A 20485-nucleotide genomic window follows, 5' to 3' on the forward strand; every position below is an offset into this window, starting at 1 on the left:
GAGACTAGGAAATACTATCTTTTATGTTCTTTGCAACTGAATAAAACCAGTTTTTTTTTTCTTATACCTCTATTCTGTCTCTTTGATTCAGTCATATTTGTATATGCTGACTTTGCTGCTCCAAATAAATTCTTGAATTCACTTCTGTCATCTCTCAACTTCATCTCTTATGAATTTAGAGAGCTGTGAACTTGTACTGAAGTTAAAAGTCCAAATGCACATAATATGACCAACTTTACTCAGTTGATAAAGGAAGGAACAGAGGGGCTACCTTTCCCGTCATCAAATGCAGGAAAAATGTATTAAACAACAGCCAGCTTTCTCACGTTCTTCAGCAGACAGCAATAATCTTTCCTAAGGAATTCTCAATGTTCTAGAAGTGCTTATTTTCTGTTAAAGAAACCAGAGTCAGATTATTGTTTTTAAACCAAAATATAAGGCTCACTAAATTGTCTTCAAGGTAATTTAATCCCTTATGAGTAATTTAATCCCTTATGAAATAAAGCTGCCATATAATGAGATGTTTCTGTTGAGCTTGTTAAATTAGTAAACAGTTGCAGAGTAACTGTTTGATGCTTCAAGGAATGGTGATGTCCAAAACTCAAAACCATGGAACTGAAAGTCTACAATTTATGTATTAACTTCTCTTTTCTTTAATTTGTCCACTTTAAAAAAAGTATCTTCTGACCAGTTACTAGGAACAGTCTGTGACTTAGGCAAAACCCTAAACAGTGCAGATTAAACTAACTTTGAAAATAAATTCCAGAACTACCACTTCCTTCCCATTTTGTTCAGCTCACAGTATATGAGCTGATTGTATCACATATTTAACCGTCCTCTTCTCCTGGCTCTCCCACCTGCTTGTGTGATTCTGTTTTTAAATAGAATCTGAGCATCTGTCTGTAATAAATACAACATTTGTTTTCCCACAAACACATATTCCCTAAAAAACAAGCAAATGTGGAGTAGAAAACAGCAGCCAAGAATGTTAACTCTTTTAGGCTCACATCTTGAGATCCTTTAAACCAAGCCTGACTGTTTTAGGTATCAGAGCAAATGAGCACATGATTTAAACCCTTTCTCCCTCTTGTATTTAACATCCCAGCTGCAGCAGGCAGCCTGGCCAGAACCCTAGGAGACAGTGGCCCTGGAGATTTCACAGACTTTAAAAGTTATCAGTTGACCCAACACTCACTTCCTGTGGTTTGTTTATCAATATATTACTGCTACTTCACTGTCATTTTTATTGTTGTAATATTGGAGTGGGTTACTGTTTCCTTATTCAGGGGATCTTTCTGACCAAGGGATCAAACCCACGACTCCTGCTTGGCAGGAGGACTCTTTGCCACTGAGCCACCTGGTATGCCCATTATCAGTTTAGCAGTGAAATGTGTGTATGCCCATTTGCTGTGGACTTAAGGATACATTCACTTTTGTGAAATAAAAATTCTACAGCTTGAGATAAAAGTATGTGAGATACTTTAAATTGTACACAATAAATTAAGGTTTTTATTTTTTAATTGTGATAAAATACATGTAACGTAAAATTTACCATTTTAACTGTGTATCTAGTGGTGATTTAAGTTTGTAACTCCTGATTAATAATCCTAGAAAAAAATTTTCCTAAGCAATGTAAATATGACCCAATACAGAAAATGCCAGATGGTAGTTTCCTATCATTTTCAACACAATTTATTTCTTATGATAATGACCTACAAGCTCTTCATAACATCATCTTTGAGGTTTGTGCGACGATATCGCCTTCTAGTGAAATATCATTTTATAGTCACTGAGCCCATGAATTCTGGAGCCAGACTACCTGTGTGTGAATGCCAGCTCTCTCGCTCACTGGCTCTGTGAACTTGTGTCGAAACTAAGTGCCTCCATTCCCTTATGTGTAAAATGAGAAAAGTACCTACCTTGCAAGCTAGTTGGGAAGTTAAAAAAAAAAAAAAAAGAAACTGTTTGTGAAGTGCTTCAGATTGTACCTGACACTTCGTACTACATAAGCAGCCCTGGATATATTAGTGGATACAAACAACAATGGACTCATTAATAGTAGAACTGCTCTGGACATAAAGTACACAGTCAGCTCCTCCCTGTTGTTGATAACAGTTTCTGTCTTGTTTTCTTGGACTTCAGAGACTATATGATAAATGTTGACATTCTGATCATTTATGACATTGATAACCAACATTTAAAAACTGCTTTACAATTTATAAAGTACCTTTTAATGTATGCTGTCTCATGGGATTTTCGTTTATTGTTAAGGAAGTTAGGTCTCACGTTAGGTGACTTGCCTGAGGTCAAACAGCAGCAGAACTGGGACTCAAGCCCAGGTCTTCTGACTGCGAGGTCCAGGTTTTTGCATTATGTGACAGCCTGCTTGGTTTACATTGGACCATCTGTTTCTAATCTTTACAAGCATACCAAATTCGTAATAAGCTATCATCTATAAACTGGAAAATCACAAAGCCCTTCTTATTGGTCTCCTGGTGTTAATTCAGCCAACTTGATTAATTAACTTAATCTTTAGCCAGGGCTTTTCAAAGTTGGACAAAGATGTGACAGATCTCTTCACCTTTAGTGCACTGATTCTTAGCCAAGGATCTTGGGCCTCTGCATGGCTGTCACTAAAACTTAGTATTTATTTCATTCCCTTGTAACCTTAGAAGTAATTGGTTATTATTAATGCAAACTTTGGTATCCTGATACCAGGGTTTGTTTTTTGTTGTTGTTTGTTTGTTTTACTCTAGTTTTGTTTGCCAAACTTACTCATCATCACATTCTCCTATAGAATTCTTTAAAAGTGTATATTCCTGAGGGATTTCCTTGGTGGTCCAGTGATTAAGAATCAGCCTTCCAATGCTGAGGACACAGGTTTGATCATTGGTCAGGGAACTAAGATCCCAAAGGCTGTGGAGCAGCTAAGCCTCTGTGCTGCAGCTACTGAGCCATGCTGTCTAGATCCTCAGGAGCCTCAACAGGAGAAGCTTGCAAGCTGCAGCAAAGACCCAGTGTAGTCTATATATGTATTCCTGAACCTGCATCCTGGGGAGTGTCTGAGGAACCACTCTGTAGCAGATTGTCTCCCCATATACCTATGCTCTGCTTTACTACAATTAGCTAAAGAAGAGATATATAAAAACATGTGTTATTTTTATTGTGTTTACCTTGTGGAATATAAGTCTTCTCAGGTGGCACAGTGGTAAAGAATCTGTCTGCCAATGCAGGAGATGCAAGAGATGCAGGTTCAATCCCTGGGTCGGAATATCCCCTGGGATAGGAAATGGCAACCCACTCCAATATTCTTTCCTGGAAAATCCCATGGAGAGAGGAACCTGGTGTGCTTTATTAATGTTTTTGAGTCCATGTGCTAAAGAAGCAAGGCAAAGCTTCAGCAAAACTGTGGTATTGGATACCCTGTCCCTTTAAATAGTTTCTCTCTTGGTGGTGACTGATTTTTTCATTGCTGTAGTAGCTGGAGGCCTCTTTCTTTCTCTCGTCTCTCAAAATCTGGTCTACACATTAAATGACAGAAGTATTCGCTATATGAAAAGGGATATCAGTCCAGATAACAGACCAGCCTGAAATGTTAGTCTGTGTGTGTATGTATGTGCATGTGCTCAGTCAGTCAGCTGTGTCCGACTGTAGCCTGCCAGGCTCCTCTGTCCATGGGATGTCCCAGGCAGGAATACTGGGGTGGGTTGCCATTTCCTACTGCAGGGCATCTTCCTGACCTAGGGATCGAACTCACATCTCTTGTGTCTCTTGCATTGGCTGGTGGATTCTTTACCACTGCGCCACCGGGGAAGCCCCAAAATGTTAGACTAGGGCTCCTTTAAAAACAACATACAGTGGTTGTTTATCCATCTTGTTAGGGAAAAAAACTTAGATATTCAAAATACTTAGAAAACACATGTTAAAGTCCAGATGAATGAAGAGCTTAGCTGGAAGCCTGTGGGTTTTCTAATTTGTCCATTGGGGCTGTTTTATCTAAAGCTGCTTGATTTCCTTCCCCTCCCCCTCCCCAAAGTTCAGGACCTGCTCAGGCATGTGTCGAACCAAGTAATGGAATCACCTTAAAGGTTTGACTGTCACATTTTCTTATTCTTTCCTTTCTGCCTAATTTCTCCCCTAGTACTCATAGCATTCTTGGTATTATCTTTGAAGTTGATGTAAGGGATCAGACTAAACAGAGCTGGAACTTTGTTGGGGGGAAGGGAGGTCAACTGGCTCATACTTTTCAGTTTTTTTGGATGTGGGAGACCTAAGTTATTTTGATCTTAAAATCTGGCTGAATTAGAGTAAGCAAATTCCTATTTATGATTTTGAAACCATTATTGCTTCCAGGACTCAATAATTTGAATGGGCTGTCTAAATCATCCAGAACCTGTATTAAAGATGGCAGGTAACAGAGGAGGCAGGTGTTACGAAGCCCAGGCATGTGAAGTGCACAGAGGTTCCTGTGACTATCTTCTAGTTGGCATCAGAGGAATGAGAATGTTCTTACTGTTAAGATTGCTGGTTGCTATTGCAGAAATCCAATTTAAGGAAGACAAGACATCCGTATGATTAACTTCCTACTGAACTTCTTTGAAAGTTGCTTCAGTAGCTTCTTGAAAGCTACTGTAAACAGTAGCTTTGGCCTGATAGGAAATGGGTGTTGCATCACGGGTTGAGTCAGTGAGGTACACTGGAAGTTTGAGTGTACAAACAGCAACAGTCAACAGAAATCCTTAAGCAGAGGACTTTACTGGGTGGTGGTGTTGGTCCCCCAATGTTTAGGAGAGATGCCTTTCAAAGGAAAATTATTTTGTATTTCTTTAGGTTATAAAGTCTGTGAATTATCCCCCCATGCTTCTAAAGACATATTATAACTTAAAGTAATAATAAGGTAATGGTCAGTATTTAAAACTGTTTCAATGAATTTATGAAATCCAATACAACAGTCTCAGTACTTAACGATTCCAGTTTTCCAGATTTTTTTTTAATTTTATTTTATTTTTAAACTTTACATAATTGTATTAGTTTTGCCAAATATCAAAATGAATCCGCCACAGGTATACATGTGTTCCCCATCCTAAACCCTCCTCCCTCCTCCCTCCCCATACCATCCCTCTGGGTCGTCCCAGTGCACTAGCCCCAAGCATCCAGTATCGTGCATCGAACCTGGACTGGCAACTCGTTTCTTACATGATATTTTACATGTTTCAATGTCATTCTCCCAAATCTTCCCACCCTCTCCCTCTCCCACAGAGTCCAGATTTTTAATATATTCTCAACACTGTGTCTGAAAGATACATTTCATAAATTATAAATACTTATATTTGCAGCTAACTTTGTTATTAATATCATCAAAATTTGAATCGACAGTATTGGATAGTAGCTGCTCTGTGGTATCTATAGGATTTTAGTGAGGCTCTGCCATCCCCTCGAATAGGTCATATTAAGATGATTTGCTTGAATTTAATTTTAAAATTAGGTAGTATTTTTTTTTGCATAACACTTAAAGTACTTGAAATTAGACACTATTTTTTTCAAGAAAAAATGCTATTAACATCATAGGATAAATCAGTGGTTCATGAAATACTATACAGATCTGACTTCTTACAAGAAAATGAAGTTTAACATCATCTTAGAAGTAATATCAGGGACTTTCCTTGTAGTTCAGTGGTTAAAACTTCGAGCTTTCAATGCAGGAGCTGTGGGTTCAATCCTTGGTCAGAGAGCTAAGATCCCACATGCTGGGCAGTGCAGCCAATAAATAAATAAATAAACTTTAAAAAAAAAAGTAATATCACCATATTATAATGCCAGATAGTCATCATGTTTATACATTTTTCTTTTACTGTTCTAGGGATAATCACATAATTCAGGATTAAAATGTAGCAACCTTTTATTTTCATCTCCAATTTTCTGTCTGGGCTCTGCTCATACCACCATAAACAAAAAATGTCTATTTATAATACTCAAAATAGTTACTGAGCTCCTATTACTTGCACTGATTCTAGGCTCAGAATTTATCAAAACAGACAAAATTTAAATGCCATCAGATGACTTAAATTAGTGGAGTGAGACATGCAGTTAACAAAGTTTTTAAAGACAGATACACTGTGTTAGCTGTTGATGAGTGCCATAGGGAGAAATTAAGGGAGAGCAGTAGACAGGCAGAATGAAGGAGCAGAGCGCCCAGCCAGCGGGGAGAGGAAAGACCACCTGGAGAATCCTGCACTAGGAGATCCTTCGCCACAGCCAACCAGATACCAGGTTGATAATAATTCTTGTTTCGATTATATTTTTCCCTTTAATTTATTCCAAAAAGTGGTCATATTTCTTTTATTCTCATCTCTCAGGGATGTTTTCTGTTAGGATCAAAAGCAGAGCTGACCTGTCTCTTTGACCTGAGCTCCCTGAATCTGGGCATGGGGCAGGCAAGAGCATGCAGGCAGAGAAAATCCTTTCAGACCTGGAAGATGACAAGGGTCCGCCATTGCCCTGGGGAATGGAGTACCTCACAAAAGAAGAACGCAAGGTGCGCTGGGAGGTTGATGGTTTCCAGCCTCAGAAAGGACCCTTTGGGCCTGAAGAAGTTGTGATTGCCTGACTCGAGGGATTTGAATAGAAATGTTATTCATGGAAGCCTTATGGGTTGAGGAGTAATGATCTCTCCTCACTCTTCAGGCACCATCTTTCCCTCCCAATTTACAGGAACCTAGAGAAAGTAAGGGGTGGCCCCAAAATGAGCAAGATCAAATTTCTTATCCTTGTTGGACAAGGACTGGCACATTCAATTTTATTTAGCAAAAATAAGGTCATGTGACATTGTGCACACATTCAAGTTTCAGAAGTGAGATTTATCTTGCTACAACTCCAAGTAATTATTGAGTTGTCCAAAAAATTCATTGAGTTTTTTCTATAAGAGAGAGTATGGAAAGAGAGTATGGAAAAACCCAAATGAACTTTTTGGCCAACCCAATATCTTGATTAATTTTTATGGGGAGAAGCAATCTTAAATACAAAACACAGAAGATACGAATTTCTGCCTGACTGCAGATTTCTCTTCACTGGCCCTATTGGGTAGACAGACACATAGGTATTCTTTGCTTTGAATGTGCTACCTCATGATATAGAGATAGCACGCATCTTTCTCAGAGAGTCAGAAGTTACTTGGAACAAGATCATATGGGACAGTAGTTAGTTTCAGATGTAACAGCAGAGTGATTTAATTATACATGTATCTATTCTTTTTCAAATTCTTTTCCCATTTAGGTTATTACAGAGTATTGAGCAGAATTCCCTGTGCTGTACAATATGTCAGTCTCAAACTCCCAACCTGTCCCTCCCCTTTCTCCTACCTAGTAACCATAAATTCATTCTCAAAGTGTTTGAGTCTGTTCCTGTTTTGTGAATAAGTTCATACCACTTTTTTAGATTCTGCATATAAATGATGTCATCTGTGTGTCTGTATGGGACTTACTTCACTTAGTGTGATCATCTCTGGGTCCATCCATGCTGCTGTCCATGGCATTCCTTTTAATGCTGCTAAGTCACTTTAGTGGTGTCCAACTCTGTGCAACCCCATAGACGGCAGCCCACCAGCCTCTGCTGTCCCTGGGATTCTCCAGGCAAGAACCCTGGAGTGGGATTCCTTTTAATAGCTGAGTAGTATTCCATTACAGAGAAGGCAATGGCACCCCACTCCAGTACCCTTGCCTGGAAAATCCCATGGATGGAGGAGCCTGTTAGGCTGCAGTCCATGGGGTCGCTAAGAGTCGGACACGACTGAGCGACTTCACTTTCACTTTTCACTTTCACGCATTGGAGAAGGAAATGGCAACCCACTCCAGTGTTCTTGCCTGGAGAATCACAGGGACTGGGGAGCCTGACAGGCTGCTGTCTATGGGGTCGTACAGAGTCGGACACGACTGAATCAACTTAGCAGCAGCAGTATTCCATTATATGTATGTACTACATCTTCTTTATCATTAAAAAGAACTTTAAAAAACCCCTACAGTTGACCCATGAAAAACTCGAGAGCCAGGGGCATCAACCCTCTGCAGTTGAAAATCTACCTGTAACTTCACAGTGGTCATTGACTAAAGTGACTTAGTACACACGCATGCACCGTGATCATCAAAGTTCACCAGTTCTGCACCCGCAGATTCAACCAACCTTGGGTCATGTAGTATAGCAGGACATATTGAATGAAAACTCTACATAAAAATGCGATTGCAAAGTTCAGACCTGTGCTGTTCAAGGGTCAATTTCTAAAATTTGTAGGAAAATAAAACGTGGAAGAGGGATCGGATCTGTGTCTCCTGAGTCTCCTGCCTTGCAGGCAGATTCTTTACCACTGAGCCATAAAGAATCTAGGGTAAGCCCAGATATGGGAGAGGGAGTTGGGCCTATAAAATATAGAATTATAATAACTCTCTAGTAGTTAAAGCAGTTTGATTTTAACAGTTATTTGATAGATTAATAGAACAACGTAAAGTTCAAAAGTACTTGAAAATACTTAATGGTAAGGTTGTATTCAAGTAGTTTTTTAAAGGTTGTTATTCATTAATAAATTATATGTGTACAGATGGCTAAATTAGTTCTAGAGGATGAAAAATTTAAATGAAAAAGAAACACAATTATACTAACACATAAACTAAAACTAGGAGAAGATATTTGTAGTACATACAGCAAAGGGCTACTTCTTTAACACATAAAAATCTCTTACAAATCAATGAGAATGCAACCAATATAAATATTAACAGGATTTGAACAGTTATTCCATAGAAAGGAAAATATAACTGGCTTTTAGCCTATCATACGGAATGAAGTAAGTCAGAGAAAGACAAATATCAAATATTAATGCCTGTCTATGGAATCTAGAAAGACGGTACTGATGATCCTATTCGTGGGGCAGCAAAGGAGACACAGACATAAAGAACAGACTTTTGAACACAGTAAGGGAAGAAAAGGGCAGGACGATTTGAGGAAATAGCACTGAAATGCAGACATGACCATATGTGAAATGGATAGCCAGTGGGAGGTTTAATGTATGAGGCAGGGAACCCAAAGCCCCTGCCCTGTGACAACCTCAAGGGGTGGGATGGGCAGGGAGATGGGAGGGGGGTTCAAGAGGGAGGGGACATATGTATACTTATGGTTGATTCATGTTGATATATGGCAAAAACCATCATAATATTATAAAGTAATTATCCTTCAATTAAAATTTTAAAAAAGAAAAAATATGAAAAACGGATGAATAAGGTCTGGGAATCTAATGTATAACATGGTGACTATCATTATTAATAATGTTGCTGTGTTATATACTTGACAGTTGCTGAGAGCAGATCTTAAATGTTCTCACCGTACACACAGATAAAGGCTATTATGTGAGTTGATGATATATGTTAACAAACCCTACATGGTAATCATTTCCATATATATATATATATACACACACACACACACACACATATATATATATATCAAATCATTGTGTAGTACTCCTTAAATTTATACAGTTGTCAATTATATATCAATAAAACTGGAAAATGTAAAAAATTACTCAAAATTAAAGAATTTTAGAAATGAAAATTCTAATAGAAAGGAAATACCATTTTTTCCTTAAAAATATTGGCAGAGATCTGAGTTTGGTTACAAGAGTGTTCTCCAGAGTGTGACAAAGCATAATATTCATGGCATTGTAAATTGTGATCACCTCATTCAAGAGTGATTTCACAGTAGCTCCAAAATTTAACTTAAGTTCAATGTCTTAGGAATGTATGCTTCAGTACACTTTAACATGGGTAAGGAGACATATGGACAAAACTTTTTTTTGCAGCTTTGTTTCATCTTGCAAAATATTGGAAAAAACCCAAATGTCCATCACAAGGGCATTTGTAAAATAAATAACGGTACGTGTGTACTACCTATTTGGATATACATACCTCTACTTCCTCATTCCCTTGGTTATCTATTTTAATTTCTTGGCTTTAAATATGGTGTATGTGTATGTTTCCTCCATTTTATCTGCAGTTCAATTCTCTCTACTGAATTCCCGTATGAGAGTGCTCCTCAGGTATTGTAATGTGTATTCAAAATGTGTGAACTTTTGATCTCTACACCACCCCTATCTCACTTCTTTGACAGCTCCCCTATCTCAGTGGATAGCAAATCCATCCTCTACTTACTTGGTCCCAGAGCCTTAGAGTCATCCTCTCTGTCTCTCTTAACCAATTTCCAGTTGGTTAAGAAGTTAATTATTTTTGGTCTACCTCCAGATTATACCTGGAATCCTACCTCTTGTCACCACAGTGGCTGCTATGACCTGGACTGTACCACATCATGTCTTGCCTGGATGACTGTAGTAGCCAGTCATCCACTCTACACTTGCTTCTGTGGTCTGTTCTCATTAAAGCAAGCAGGATGATCGATTGTTTTAAAGCATTCAATCAAAACAAATTTTATTTTTCTGCTCAGAACTGTGCAGTGACTCCGATTTCACTCAGAGTAAAAGCCAGGAACTCATTGGAGAGTTCCTGCAGTGGCCTGCAAGGACCTCCATGACCTGGTCCCTGTTAATTCTTTGGACATCATTCCCAGTTACTCATTTTCTTTCTCATTCACTCATAACCAGCTTACCTTCCTTGATGCCCCTTGAGTACACTTATATTCTCCTGTCTTAGAGCATCTTTTGTCCGCCCACAGTGCTCTTTCTCAGGATATCTCAGGTAGCTGCTCGACCTCCTTCAGATCCTTGCTTAAATGTCACTTTTTCAATGAGAGTTACCCTGAACCACTTTATTGCCTCACCTTTTCTTTATTACAGAATACTTACAGCCTCTTAAACTAGAGCCTTTATGTATTTGTTATGCTTACTTCACCGGTTAGATTGTAAGCTTCATTTGTTTTCTTCAGTGATAGATCCTGAGGGTCTGAAATACATTGAATAAATCTATAAAGAGATTAAAAATAAAAGATTACAAGCATTTAAAAAAAAATCTGCAAGGTACAAATAGAAAAACTCAAAGTATATAGCTATTCATAGCATTCTGTAAAAATAGATATTTAAGTGATGTAAATGCTTGTAGGTGGATACAGTGTCTCTGGAAGACTGTGAAAGAAACTGGTAATTTGGGGTGCCTTTGGGAAAAACAGTACGGGGGTGGACAGGAGGGCACATTCTACGCTTTTAGAATCGCTTCTTCAATCAAAGAACAAACTAATTGAAAATACATTGCATATCTGAGCCTTATTCTGAAATTCAAAATTCTTTGTACAAGAGTTTGAGTTCTTTGGAAGATGTGTAATTGTAATATTACCACTAGGTGGCACATACTTACTGATAAATTCTTAAAGATTCTCAGACACAGGATTAAAAATTGCTTTTTAGTTCCCCAGACTCACCAGGGTTTAATTTTGGAATATTTTGCATCGGTTTTCTTGAGAAATTTCCTTAACTTTAGTTGTTTAGTGCTGTTACAGCTTCCCAGGTGGCTCAGTGGTAAAGAATCCTCCTGCAGGAGATCGGGGGTTCAGTCCTTGGGTCAGGAAGATCCCCTGGAAGACGGCATGGCAACCCACTCTAGTATTCTTGCCCGGAGAGTCCCATGGACAGAGGAGCCTGGCGGGCTGCAGTGCATGGGGTCTCAAAGAGTTGGACCTGACTGAGCAACTGAGCGTACACACACGTAACAGCTTATAGGTGATTTTTCATTATCTATAAATTATTTTTAAAATCTTTTAAATTAATTTATTTTTGGCTGGACTGGGTCTTCGCTGCTTTGCACAGGCTTTCTATAGTCGTGGTGAGCAAAGGCTACTCTTCGCTGAGTTGTGGGGCCTTCTCATTGAGGTGGCTTTTCTTTCTGCGCAGCACAGGCTCTAGACGCAGCCTTCAGCGGTTGCGGCACACAGGCTCGGTGGTTGCCTCACAGGCTCAGTAGTTGCCTTTGTGGGGTTAGTTGCTCTGTGGCAAGTGGAATCGTCCCAAACCAGGGATTAAAACCGTGTCCCCTACACTGGCAGGTGAGTTCTTATCCATTGCACCTCCAGAAAGTTACCATGAAAGTGAAAGTCACCGTCATGTGCGACTCTTTGCGACCCCATGGACTATGCAGTCCATGGAATTCTCTAGGCCAGAATACTCCAGGGAAGCCCAAGAATACTGGAGTGGGTAGCCCATCCCTTCTCCAGCAGATCTTCCAGACCCAAGAATCGAACCAGGGTCTCCTGCATTGCAGGCAGATTCTTTACCCACTGAGCTATCAGGAAGGCTCCACCAGGGAAGTCCTATAAATGTTTAACTTAGCATCTTTATAACATTTGAAAAGCAAAAATGTTTTAAATCTGCAAATGTTGTTATAGCTTAGATATTCTTAAATTAGTTTAAATTATCTGATATTTTTTGAATTGTATCTGTCTGTCTTTTCTTTTTTCCTATGAAATAACCTAATAAGTGAAATTCAGGTATTCTGTGTACAAAAATCTATTGTTTGATTTACAAAAATAGATTTTTGTTTGATTGTATTTTTTCACTACTTTTATGGCAAATAGTGTCCAGTACCACATGCAATTTAACACCTGTGTTCTTTTTGGAGCTGAAGTTTGCAAAAATAAAATGATGGCATGCATTTTATAAATTGTAAATTTTTTAAGCATCATAAAAACCTTTTAGGGACAAGCTCTAAAATAACATTGGCAAAATTACTAGGCCATATAATTTTTACAGTCATTTTTAACCTAAAGATTCTTTTATTCCATTTTTCTTTTCAAATTAAATTTTCCAGCTGTTATTTTTTAAAATATTTCGGCTATGCTACATGGCATGTGGGATCTTAGTTCCCAAACCATGATCAAACCCATCCCCCCTGTTTTGGCAGCATGGTGTCTTAACCACTGGACCACCAGGGAAGTCTCTCAAGTTATATTTTTTAAAAATTGAATATATATTTAGAAAAAGAACTGTATTCAAGTAGAATAACATATATTGATCACTTATTATGCCAGAAAACTCTCTCATCTATTATTCCTTTAATACTTACTGAATTTAATACTTATTGTTTCCTTTAATACTTAATGGTGATTGCATTAGCCACGCTTTACAGGTGAAGAAATTGGGCATAGAAAGTTTCAAAAAATTGTATGAATATGCCAGCTATCTGCTGTAACACCAAAACTGGATGTGAATGGAATTAGTTTTACTACAGTAAGAAACTATGCCTTTCAGTTTTTATCATTACATTACCATTGCCTTGTTACTTAAAGAGGAATCAAAATTATTCTTATAAAATGTATTAATATTCACTACTTTGTTACACTGGTGGTCTTAGCTATCTGTAACTAAGTCTGAGATAAATCATATTAAAATATCTTAGTGAATTGAGACTCTGACCCTTTTGGCTATTAACATACAAAATTTCCCCAACTTTGCTATATTCTAAAATATACCAAAAAATAATAATCAAAGTCTAGAGTATTGTGCAGTGCTTAGTTTTAGTTCAAGCTCAACAGCTGAACCTGTTAAAAAAAATACACTTAAAGATGAATCTTACTATTTTTCTGTCTTTCTTTAGCCAGAAAAATGTAAGAAAAATAAGTGGTATAAGAGTGCCCTACAAGAAGCATACCTCCTGTATGGATGTTCTCATGAGCAAAGGCTGGAAAGATGCTACCTATCAAAACAGGGTACGTGCATTGTTTATTCTTCACCACCACAAAACAAGGATGTATTCAAGAGTGTCTTTCCAAAACATGTTTGCACATTTTAAAATCTCTCTTTCCGTTTCACAGGAGAATAGTATATCTTTGTCCAATGAAAATTTATTCTTATATGGATTAATAGTATTTATTTTTTGCTCTCTGAAACTGTTTTCCCAGACTAAACATGCAATCCATTTTTAAAAATTAATTTCTGTTGGCGCATAGCTGCTTTACAATGTTGTATTATTTTCTGCTGTGCAGCAAAGTGAATCAGCTATATATATACATATATTCCCTCTTTTTCAGATTTCTTTCCCATTTAAGTCACCACAGAGGACTGAGAAGAGTTCCGTGTGCTAGATTCTCATTAGTTGTCTATTTTATGCACAGTATCAATAGTGTATATACGTCAACCCCAATCTCCCAATTCATCCCACCCCCAGCATCTCCCCTCGGTAACTGTAAATTTGTTTTCTACATCTGTAGTTTCTGTTTCTACTTTGCAAATAAGTTCATCTCTACCATTTTTCTAGATCCATGTAAAGCGATACCAATATAATATTTGTTTTTCTCTTTCTGACTTACTTCACTCTGTATTATAGTCTCTAGATCCATCCATGTCTCTGCAAATGTCATTTTTTCATTCCTTTTTATGGCTGAGTAGTATTCTTTTGTCTCTTCTTTATCTATTCCTCTGTTGATGGACATTTAGGTTGTTGACTTCCCTGGTGGCTCAGCTGGTAAAGTGTCTGCCTACAATGTGGGAGACCTGGGTTCAATCCCTGGGTCGGGAAGATCTCCTGGAGAAGGAAATGGCAACCCACTCCAGTATTCTTGCCTTGAAAATCCCATGGGCAGAGGAGCCTGCTTTAAGTTCTAAAGCAGACCATGGAGTCACAAAGAGTCGGACATGACTGAGTGACTTCACGTTCATGTCTTGGCTCATGTAAATAGTGCTACAAAGAACACTGAGGTGCATGCTTCTTTTCAGATTATAGTTTTCTCTAGATATATGTCCAGAATGGGATTGCTGGATCATATGGTAGCTCTATTTTTAGTTTCATAAGGAGCCTCCAATCCTGTTCTCCATAGTGGCTGCACTAATTTACATTCCCACCAAAAGTATAGGAGGGTTCCCTTTTCTCTACACCCTGTCCAACATTTATTATTTGTAGACTTGCTGATGATGGCCATTCTTACCAGTGTGAGGTGATAATTCATGGTAGTTTTGATTTGTGTTTCTAAGTCGCTCTGTGTCCCAGTCATGTCTGACTCTTTGCAACCCCGTGGACTGTAGCCTACTAGGCTTCTCCGTCCATGGGATTCTCCAGGCAAGAATACTGGAGTGGGTTACCATTTCCTTCTCCAGGGGATCTTCCCGACCCAGGGATTGAACCCAGGTCTCCTGCATTGGAGGCAGACGCTTTAACCTCTGAGCCACCAGGGGAGCCCAATAATTAGTTATGCTGAGCATCTTTTCATGTGTTGTTTGGCTATCTGTATGTCCTTTTGGAGTAGTGTCTATTTAGCGAGCACTCTATTTAAATGTAGGTGTTTTAATTAGTGCTTCTGTCATCTATATTCTTAACCTTTCTACATAGATTCTCTTATGTATTTCAAAGCATTTATTTCAAAATTAGAAGCTATGGCTTTAAAATATATTCCTTGAGTGAAACTTTTATTTGGATATGCTATATTATTTTAGAACAAAGTATTTTTCAAAATGTTTTTTTTTTTAAATTCAAGGCAAAGATAAAAAGTGATCTTTAACTTCTTTAATTAGGTAAAAAAGTATAATATTTCAAAGCATCCTCAAAGTTCTCTTGAATCATAAATATTGTGGTTTATGGGTAGCTTTTTAAATGAATTCATAGGGTTTGTAGCAGCTATAATATATTTTTAACTCTAAAAAGAATTTAATATTTGCATGGAAATGATTTTTCAATAAATAAATACATTAAATTTTTTTCTGCTTAGTGATCATAAAAAGGATATTTTTTTTTTTCCTTACAAGGTACCTTCTGATTTTCTCCACCTTAAGTTCTAAAGCAGATTTTTCTAAGGGAGGATCTGGTCTTTTGTGCTTACTGAATTTTAAAGTAAGACTGATATTTTTTCTCCTGTAGAAAAGTTTAAAACTTATATAAAAACATTTTATTTGAGAAAAAGTTTAAATATTAACCTAGCCACCTAAGTTTAGATTTTAAAGCATATAAATAGATTTGAAAAGAATGGAAAAAGAATGACAAGCAAACTCCTGTGGTCAAGACTTTTATTACCACAAATGTGATTTTATTCCTTGAGCTGAAAATATAATGTCTCTGTTTATTAGCAATAAAGGTTGAACTCACTTTAGTGTCACAAATACAATTTTATGCTTTGCATGGGCTATACATTTGTTTGTGTAACCAGAATAAACTGAAATATTTAGTTTTTTAAACATTAATATTTTGTAGTAATGTATAGTCTTTTACTTTTGAAAGTTGTATTGCAGCCATTTCACACTAGCGTGACCTGGTCTCGGTAAGTTATTTTGCCTTTGCTGTTGTTGTGTGCCAGGGTGTTGATGTCTGCATCCTTTGGCATTCTTACTCGTCCGGAGACCTGGAACGGGGTTATTTCTGATTGATTTTGCAGCAACAAACCATTTTCTTGATGAAAGTCTGATGGTTTTTACATGCAGAATTTGTATAATTCAGCCTGATTATAGAGAGCCATGTGCCTAAGAACTCTCATTTTGTGCCTGAAGTATCCCAAATTGACGGGCGTGAACAGACTTCTAGGAGTTAAGTCTTTGCGTCACAGGCTCACTCCCTCTTTACTGCCTCCAAAAGAGAATTCAGTCCTGTGCCTGCTTGGCTTCTAGAGTGGATTCTAGGAGGTATACAGCTTCTTACTGTATTCAAAGTAGGTTTGAGAGATAATTAACCATTATTCAAATATTTTACAGGAGGTCAGTTACTTAAAAGGTTAGTTGCTTAGAGGCAAACCATTTATTTCATTCCAGTAGCTGTGAGGATTTCTCTAGTACCAATTATAATCCATTGTTTGTGTGTACCAGTTTATTTATCCACTCACCCATTGAAAACATCCTGGTTGCTTCCAGGTTTTCAGTTCAGTTCAGTTGCTCAGTCGTGTCCGACTCTTTGCAACCTCATGAATCACAGCATGCCAGGCCTCCCTGTCGATCACCAACTCCCAGGGTTCACCCAAACTCGTGCCTATCGAGTCGGTGATGCCATCCAGCCATCTCATCCTCTGTTGTCCCCTTTTCCTCCTGCCCATAATCCCTCCCAGCATCAGAGTCTTTTCCAGTGAGTCAACTCTTCACATGAGGTGGCCAAAGTATTGGAGTTTCAGCTTCAGCATCAGTCCTTCCAGTGAACACCCAGGACCTTTAGAATGGACTGGTTGGATCTCCTTGCAGTCCAAGGGACTCTCAAGAGTCTTCTCCAACACCACAGTTCAAAAGCATCAATTCTTTGGCGCTCAGCTTTCTTTCTAACCCTAACTTCCCTCTCATATGGTTGTAAATAAAAATTTTAACATCTCTTACGATTCATGATGCATAACCACCTCTACTCATTTGGAACATTTTTATTTTCTACCTGAAGCTCCTCTTTTATACTTTAAAAATATGATGTGGATATAGTTCAGAAGAGAAGTAAAGGTCCTTTTAATTATCCAAATCTACATTTCCTGTTAACTGCTTTTCACTCTGTATGTCAGGGTTCTTACATGCAGAGATTTCTGAAGGGAGGAAATTAAACCTTTCTCACTAGGGAGAATTCAGCTCTTAGAAAATAGTAAATGCTGCTGAAGTTGAACACAGACTTACTGTTATTAACAGAGAAATCACTAGTGATTGCTATGTTTGAAAGTATTACATCAGCACTTTCCTTTGACATTGAATTAGAGTTCTATTGCACTGGGAGACAGCTCCGCAACGTTTGAGTGTGAAGAGTTCTTGAACAGCAGTTTGGATGTTTCTGTTCCCAATTCATCTCCCTGCTGGATGTTTTACTTAAGAATCGCTTACGTTTTGAGAAGAAACATGAGTTCTATTCTATTCTCATTAACACTCAATATATGATCAGGGTCCTTTGGATCCAATTTTAGTCTTTTTGTGCAGTTTTAGCTATTTGTACAGATTAGCATTTCATTGTGATTTTTATTATTGTCAGAGGTCTTCAAAAGAACAGGGAAATTTTTTTTGATTCAACAAAGCATGTTCTATATTGTAACTACTACCAGGTCTCACTGGGCCCTTAAATCTGAAATGCATTGTGGAATTTCAACCATCTTATTTTTCCCTCTCGGAATATTTTGCTATTTTATCATTGCTCATCAATTATTCCCAACTGTTTGAAAGACAAATAATTATTTAAATGGAAGAATGATGAAATCACTTGAAAAGATGAGACAATAGTGAAATATATCATTGACAAACTATTTTTCCTAGTATTACAAGGCTTAAGATCTCTCCCTCACTCTCTCTCTAACACTCACACACACACACACATGCACACACACACACATCAATTAGCTAAAATGGAAGAGAACATTGTTATCTAAAATCTACCAGACATTGTTTTAGGAACTTTATTTTATGTAGATTATATTATTTAAATCACAGTATACCAATATATTACTCCTGCTTTATCAGTTAAGAAACTAAAGATCTGTAGACTTTTGGATCACAGCCATTCTGACTGGTGTGAAATGGTACCTCATAGTGGTTTTGATTTGCATTTCTCTGATAATGAGTGATGTTGAGCATCTTTTCATGTGTTTGTTAGCCATCTGTATGTCTTCTTTGGAGAAATGTCTATTTAGATCTTTGGCCCATTTTTTGATTGGGTCATTTATTTTTCTGGAGTTGAGCTGTAGGAGTTGCTTGTATATTTTTGAGATTAGTTGTTTGTCAGTTGCTTCATTTGCTATTATTTTCTCCCATTCTGAAGGCTGTCTTTTCACCTTGCTAATAGTTTCCTTTGATGTGCAGAAGCTTTTAAGTTTAATTAGGTCCCATTTGTTTATTTTTGCTTTTATTTCCAATATTCTGGGAGGTGGGTCATAGAGGATCCTGCTATGATGTATGTCAGAGAGTGTTTTGCCTATGTTCTCCTCTAGGAGTTTTATAGTTTCTGGTCTTACGTTGAGATCTTTAATCCATTTTGAGTTTATTTTTGTATATGGTGTTAGAAAGTGTTCTAGTTTCATTCTTTTACAAGTGGTTGACCAGATTTCCCAGCACCACTTGTTAAAGAGATTGTCTTTAATCCATTGTATATTCTTGCCTCCTTTGTCAAAGATAAGGTGAATGGCTGCGATCCAAAAGTCTACAAATAATAAATGCTGGAGAGGGTGTGGAGAAAAGGGAACCCTCTTACACTGTTGGTGGGAATGCAAACTAGTACAGCCACTATGGAGAACAGTGTGGAGATTCCTTAAAAAACTGGAAATAGAACTGCCTTATGATCCAGCAATCCCACTGCTGGGCATACACACTGAGGAAATCAGAAGGGAAAGAGACACGTGTACCCCAATGTTCATCGCAGCACGGTTTATAATAGCCAGGACATGGAAGCAACCTAGATGTCCATCAGCAGAGGAATGGATAAGAAAGCTGTGGTACATATACACAATGGAGTATTACTCAGCCATTAAAAAGAATACATTTGAGTCAGTTCTAATGAGGTGGATGAAACTGGAGCCTATTATACAGAGTGAAGTAAGCCAGAAGGAAAAACACCAATACAGTATACTAACGCATATATATGGAATTTAGAAAGATGGTAACGATAACCCTGTATACGAGACAGCAAAAGAGACACTGATGTATAGAACAGGCTTATGGACTCTGTGGGAGAGGGAGAGGGTGGGAAGATTTGGGAGAATGGCATTGAAACATGTGAAATGTCATGTATGAAACGAGATGCCAGTCCAGGTTCAATGCACGATGCTGGATGCTTGGGGCTGGTGCACTGGGATGACCCAGAGGGATGGTATGGGGAGGGAGGAGGGAGGAGGGTTCAGGATGGGGAACACATGAGAAATAAAGGAATAAATTTAAAATAAATAAATAAATTAATTAAAGTCAGGGGTTTCAAAACCCATGCAATAACAGATATTTCTAAAATTTTTTTAAATCTTTCATAATAAATAAAGGATAGTTTTATTAAAAAAAAAAAGAAAAGAAACTAAAGATCTGAGTGACAACATGTAATATTTTATATTTTACATTGTCTAGTATAGTGACTTATGCCATGTAAATATTCTGTGTGTTTCAGTTAATTATATTAATTTGTTTGGATACAATGTATATTTCAGATCCATATAATATTTTGCATAAAATCCATATACATTTATTAAATGTAAAAAAATTGAGCACCTGCTGCATTGAAAAGTGGGCCCTGCCTCAAGGCACATCCTAGCCTTGCAGAGTGCTTAGATATATATCGAAGAAGCTGTAAGACAAGGGAAAAAGTTCTGTGACCTAAGATGACTATGAATTTGCAAAAGAGGTGGGTATTTCTCCTAGCTGAAGAATCATCTATGGTGGTGGGTCATCTTGTACGTTCATCAGGAAGGAAACATATACTCCAGAAGAAGGGGTTATTTCAAGCACCAGCTGAACATAGGAAAAAGGGAAATTTACACATGGCAGCCAGTTGTAGGTATAAATATAATAACCTACTCCTCTAGTTTTCTGTTTTGTGAAAATAATTTTTTACTGCAAAATTGGCTTTTAGATGGCAAAAATTTATTTACTCTTATCCTT

General features: G+C 37.7%; 1 protein-coding gene across 4 annotated transcripts in view; it reads left to right on the forward strand.

The window, feature by feature from the left end:
- The window catches only part of ZCWPW2 (zinc finger CW-type and PWWP domain containing 2), a 146402-nt gene that overhangs the window by 75467 nt on the left and 50450 nt on the right, over positions 1-20485 (forward strand). For 2 of the 4 annotated variants that reach the window (XR_011563197.1, XM_070777299.1), the window contains exons 4-5: positions 6357-6535; positions 13575-13686. The exons of 1 other annotated variant lie outside the window; for it this stretch is intronic. Coding sequence is in view for 2 of the 3 variants with exons in the window: in XM_070777299.1 (XP_070633400.1) it covers positions 6357-6535; positions 13575-13686 (291 nt within the window). In the remaining variant the exon portion in view is untranslated. The remainder of the gene's footprint in view (positions 1-6356; positions 6536-13574; positions 13687-20485) is intronic. One more of the 4 variants, XM_019984074.2, reaches the window with a different exon arrangement.

This window comes from Bos indicus, chromosome 22, assembly GCF_029378745.1.
Source record: "Bos indicus isolate NIAB-ARS_2022 breed Sahiwal x Tharparkar chromosome 22, NIAB-ARS_B.indTharparkar_mat_pri_1.0, whole genome shotgun sequence".
Taxonomy (NCBI): domain Eukaryota; kingdom Metazoa; phylum Chordata; class Mammalia; order Artiodactyla; family Bovidae; genus Bos; species Bos indicus.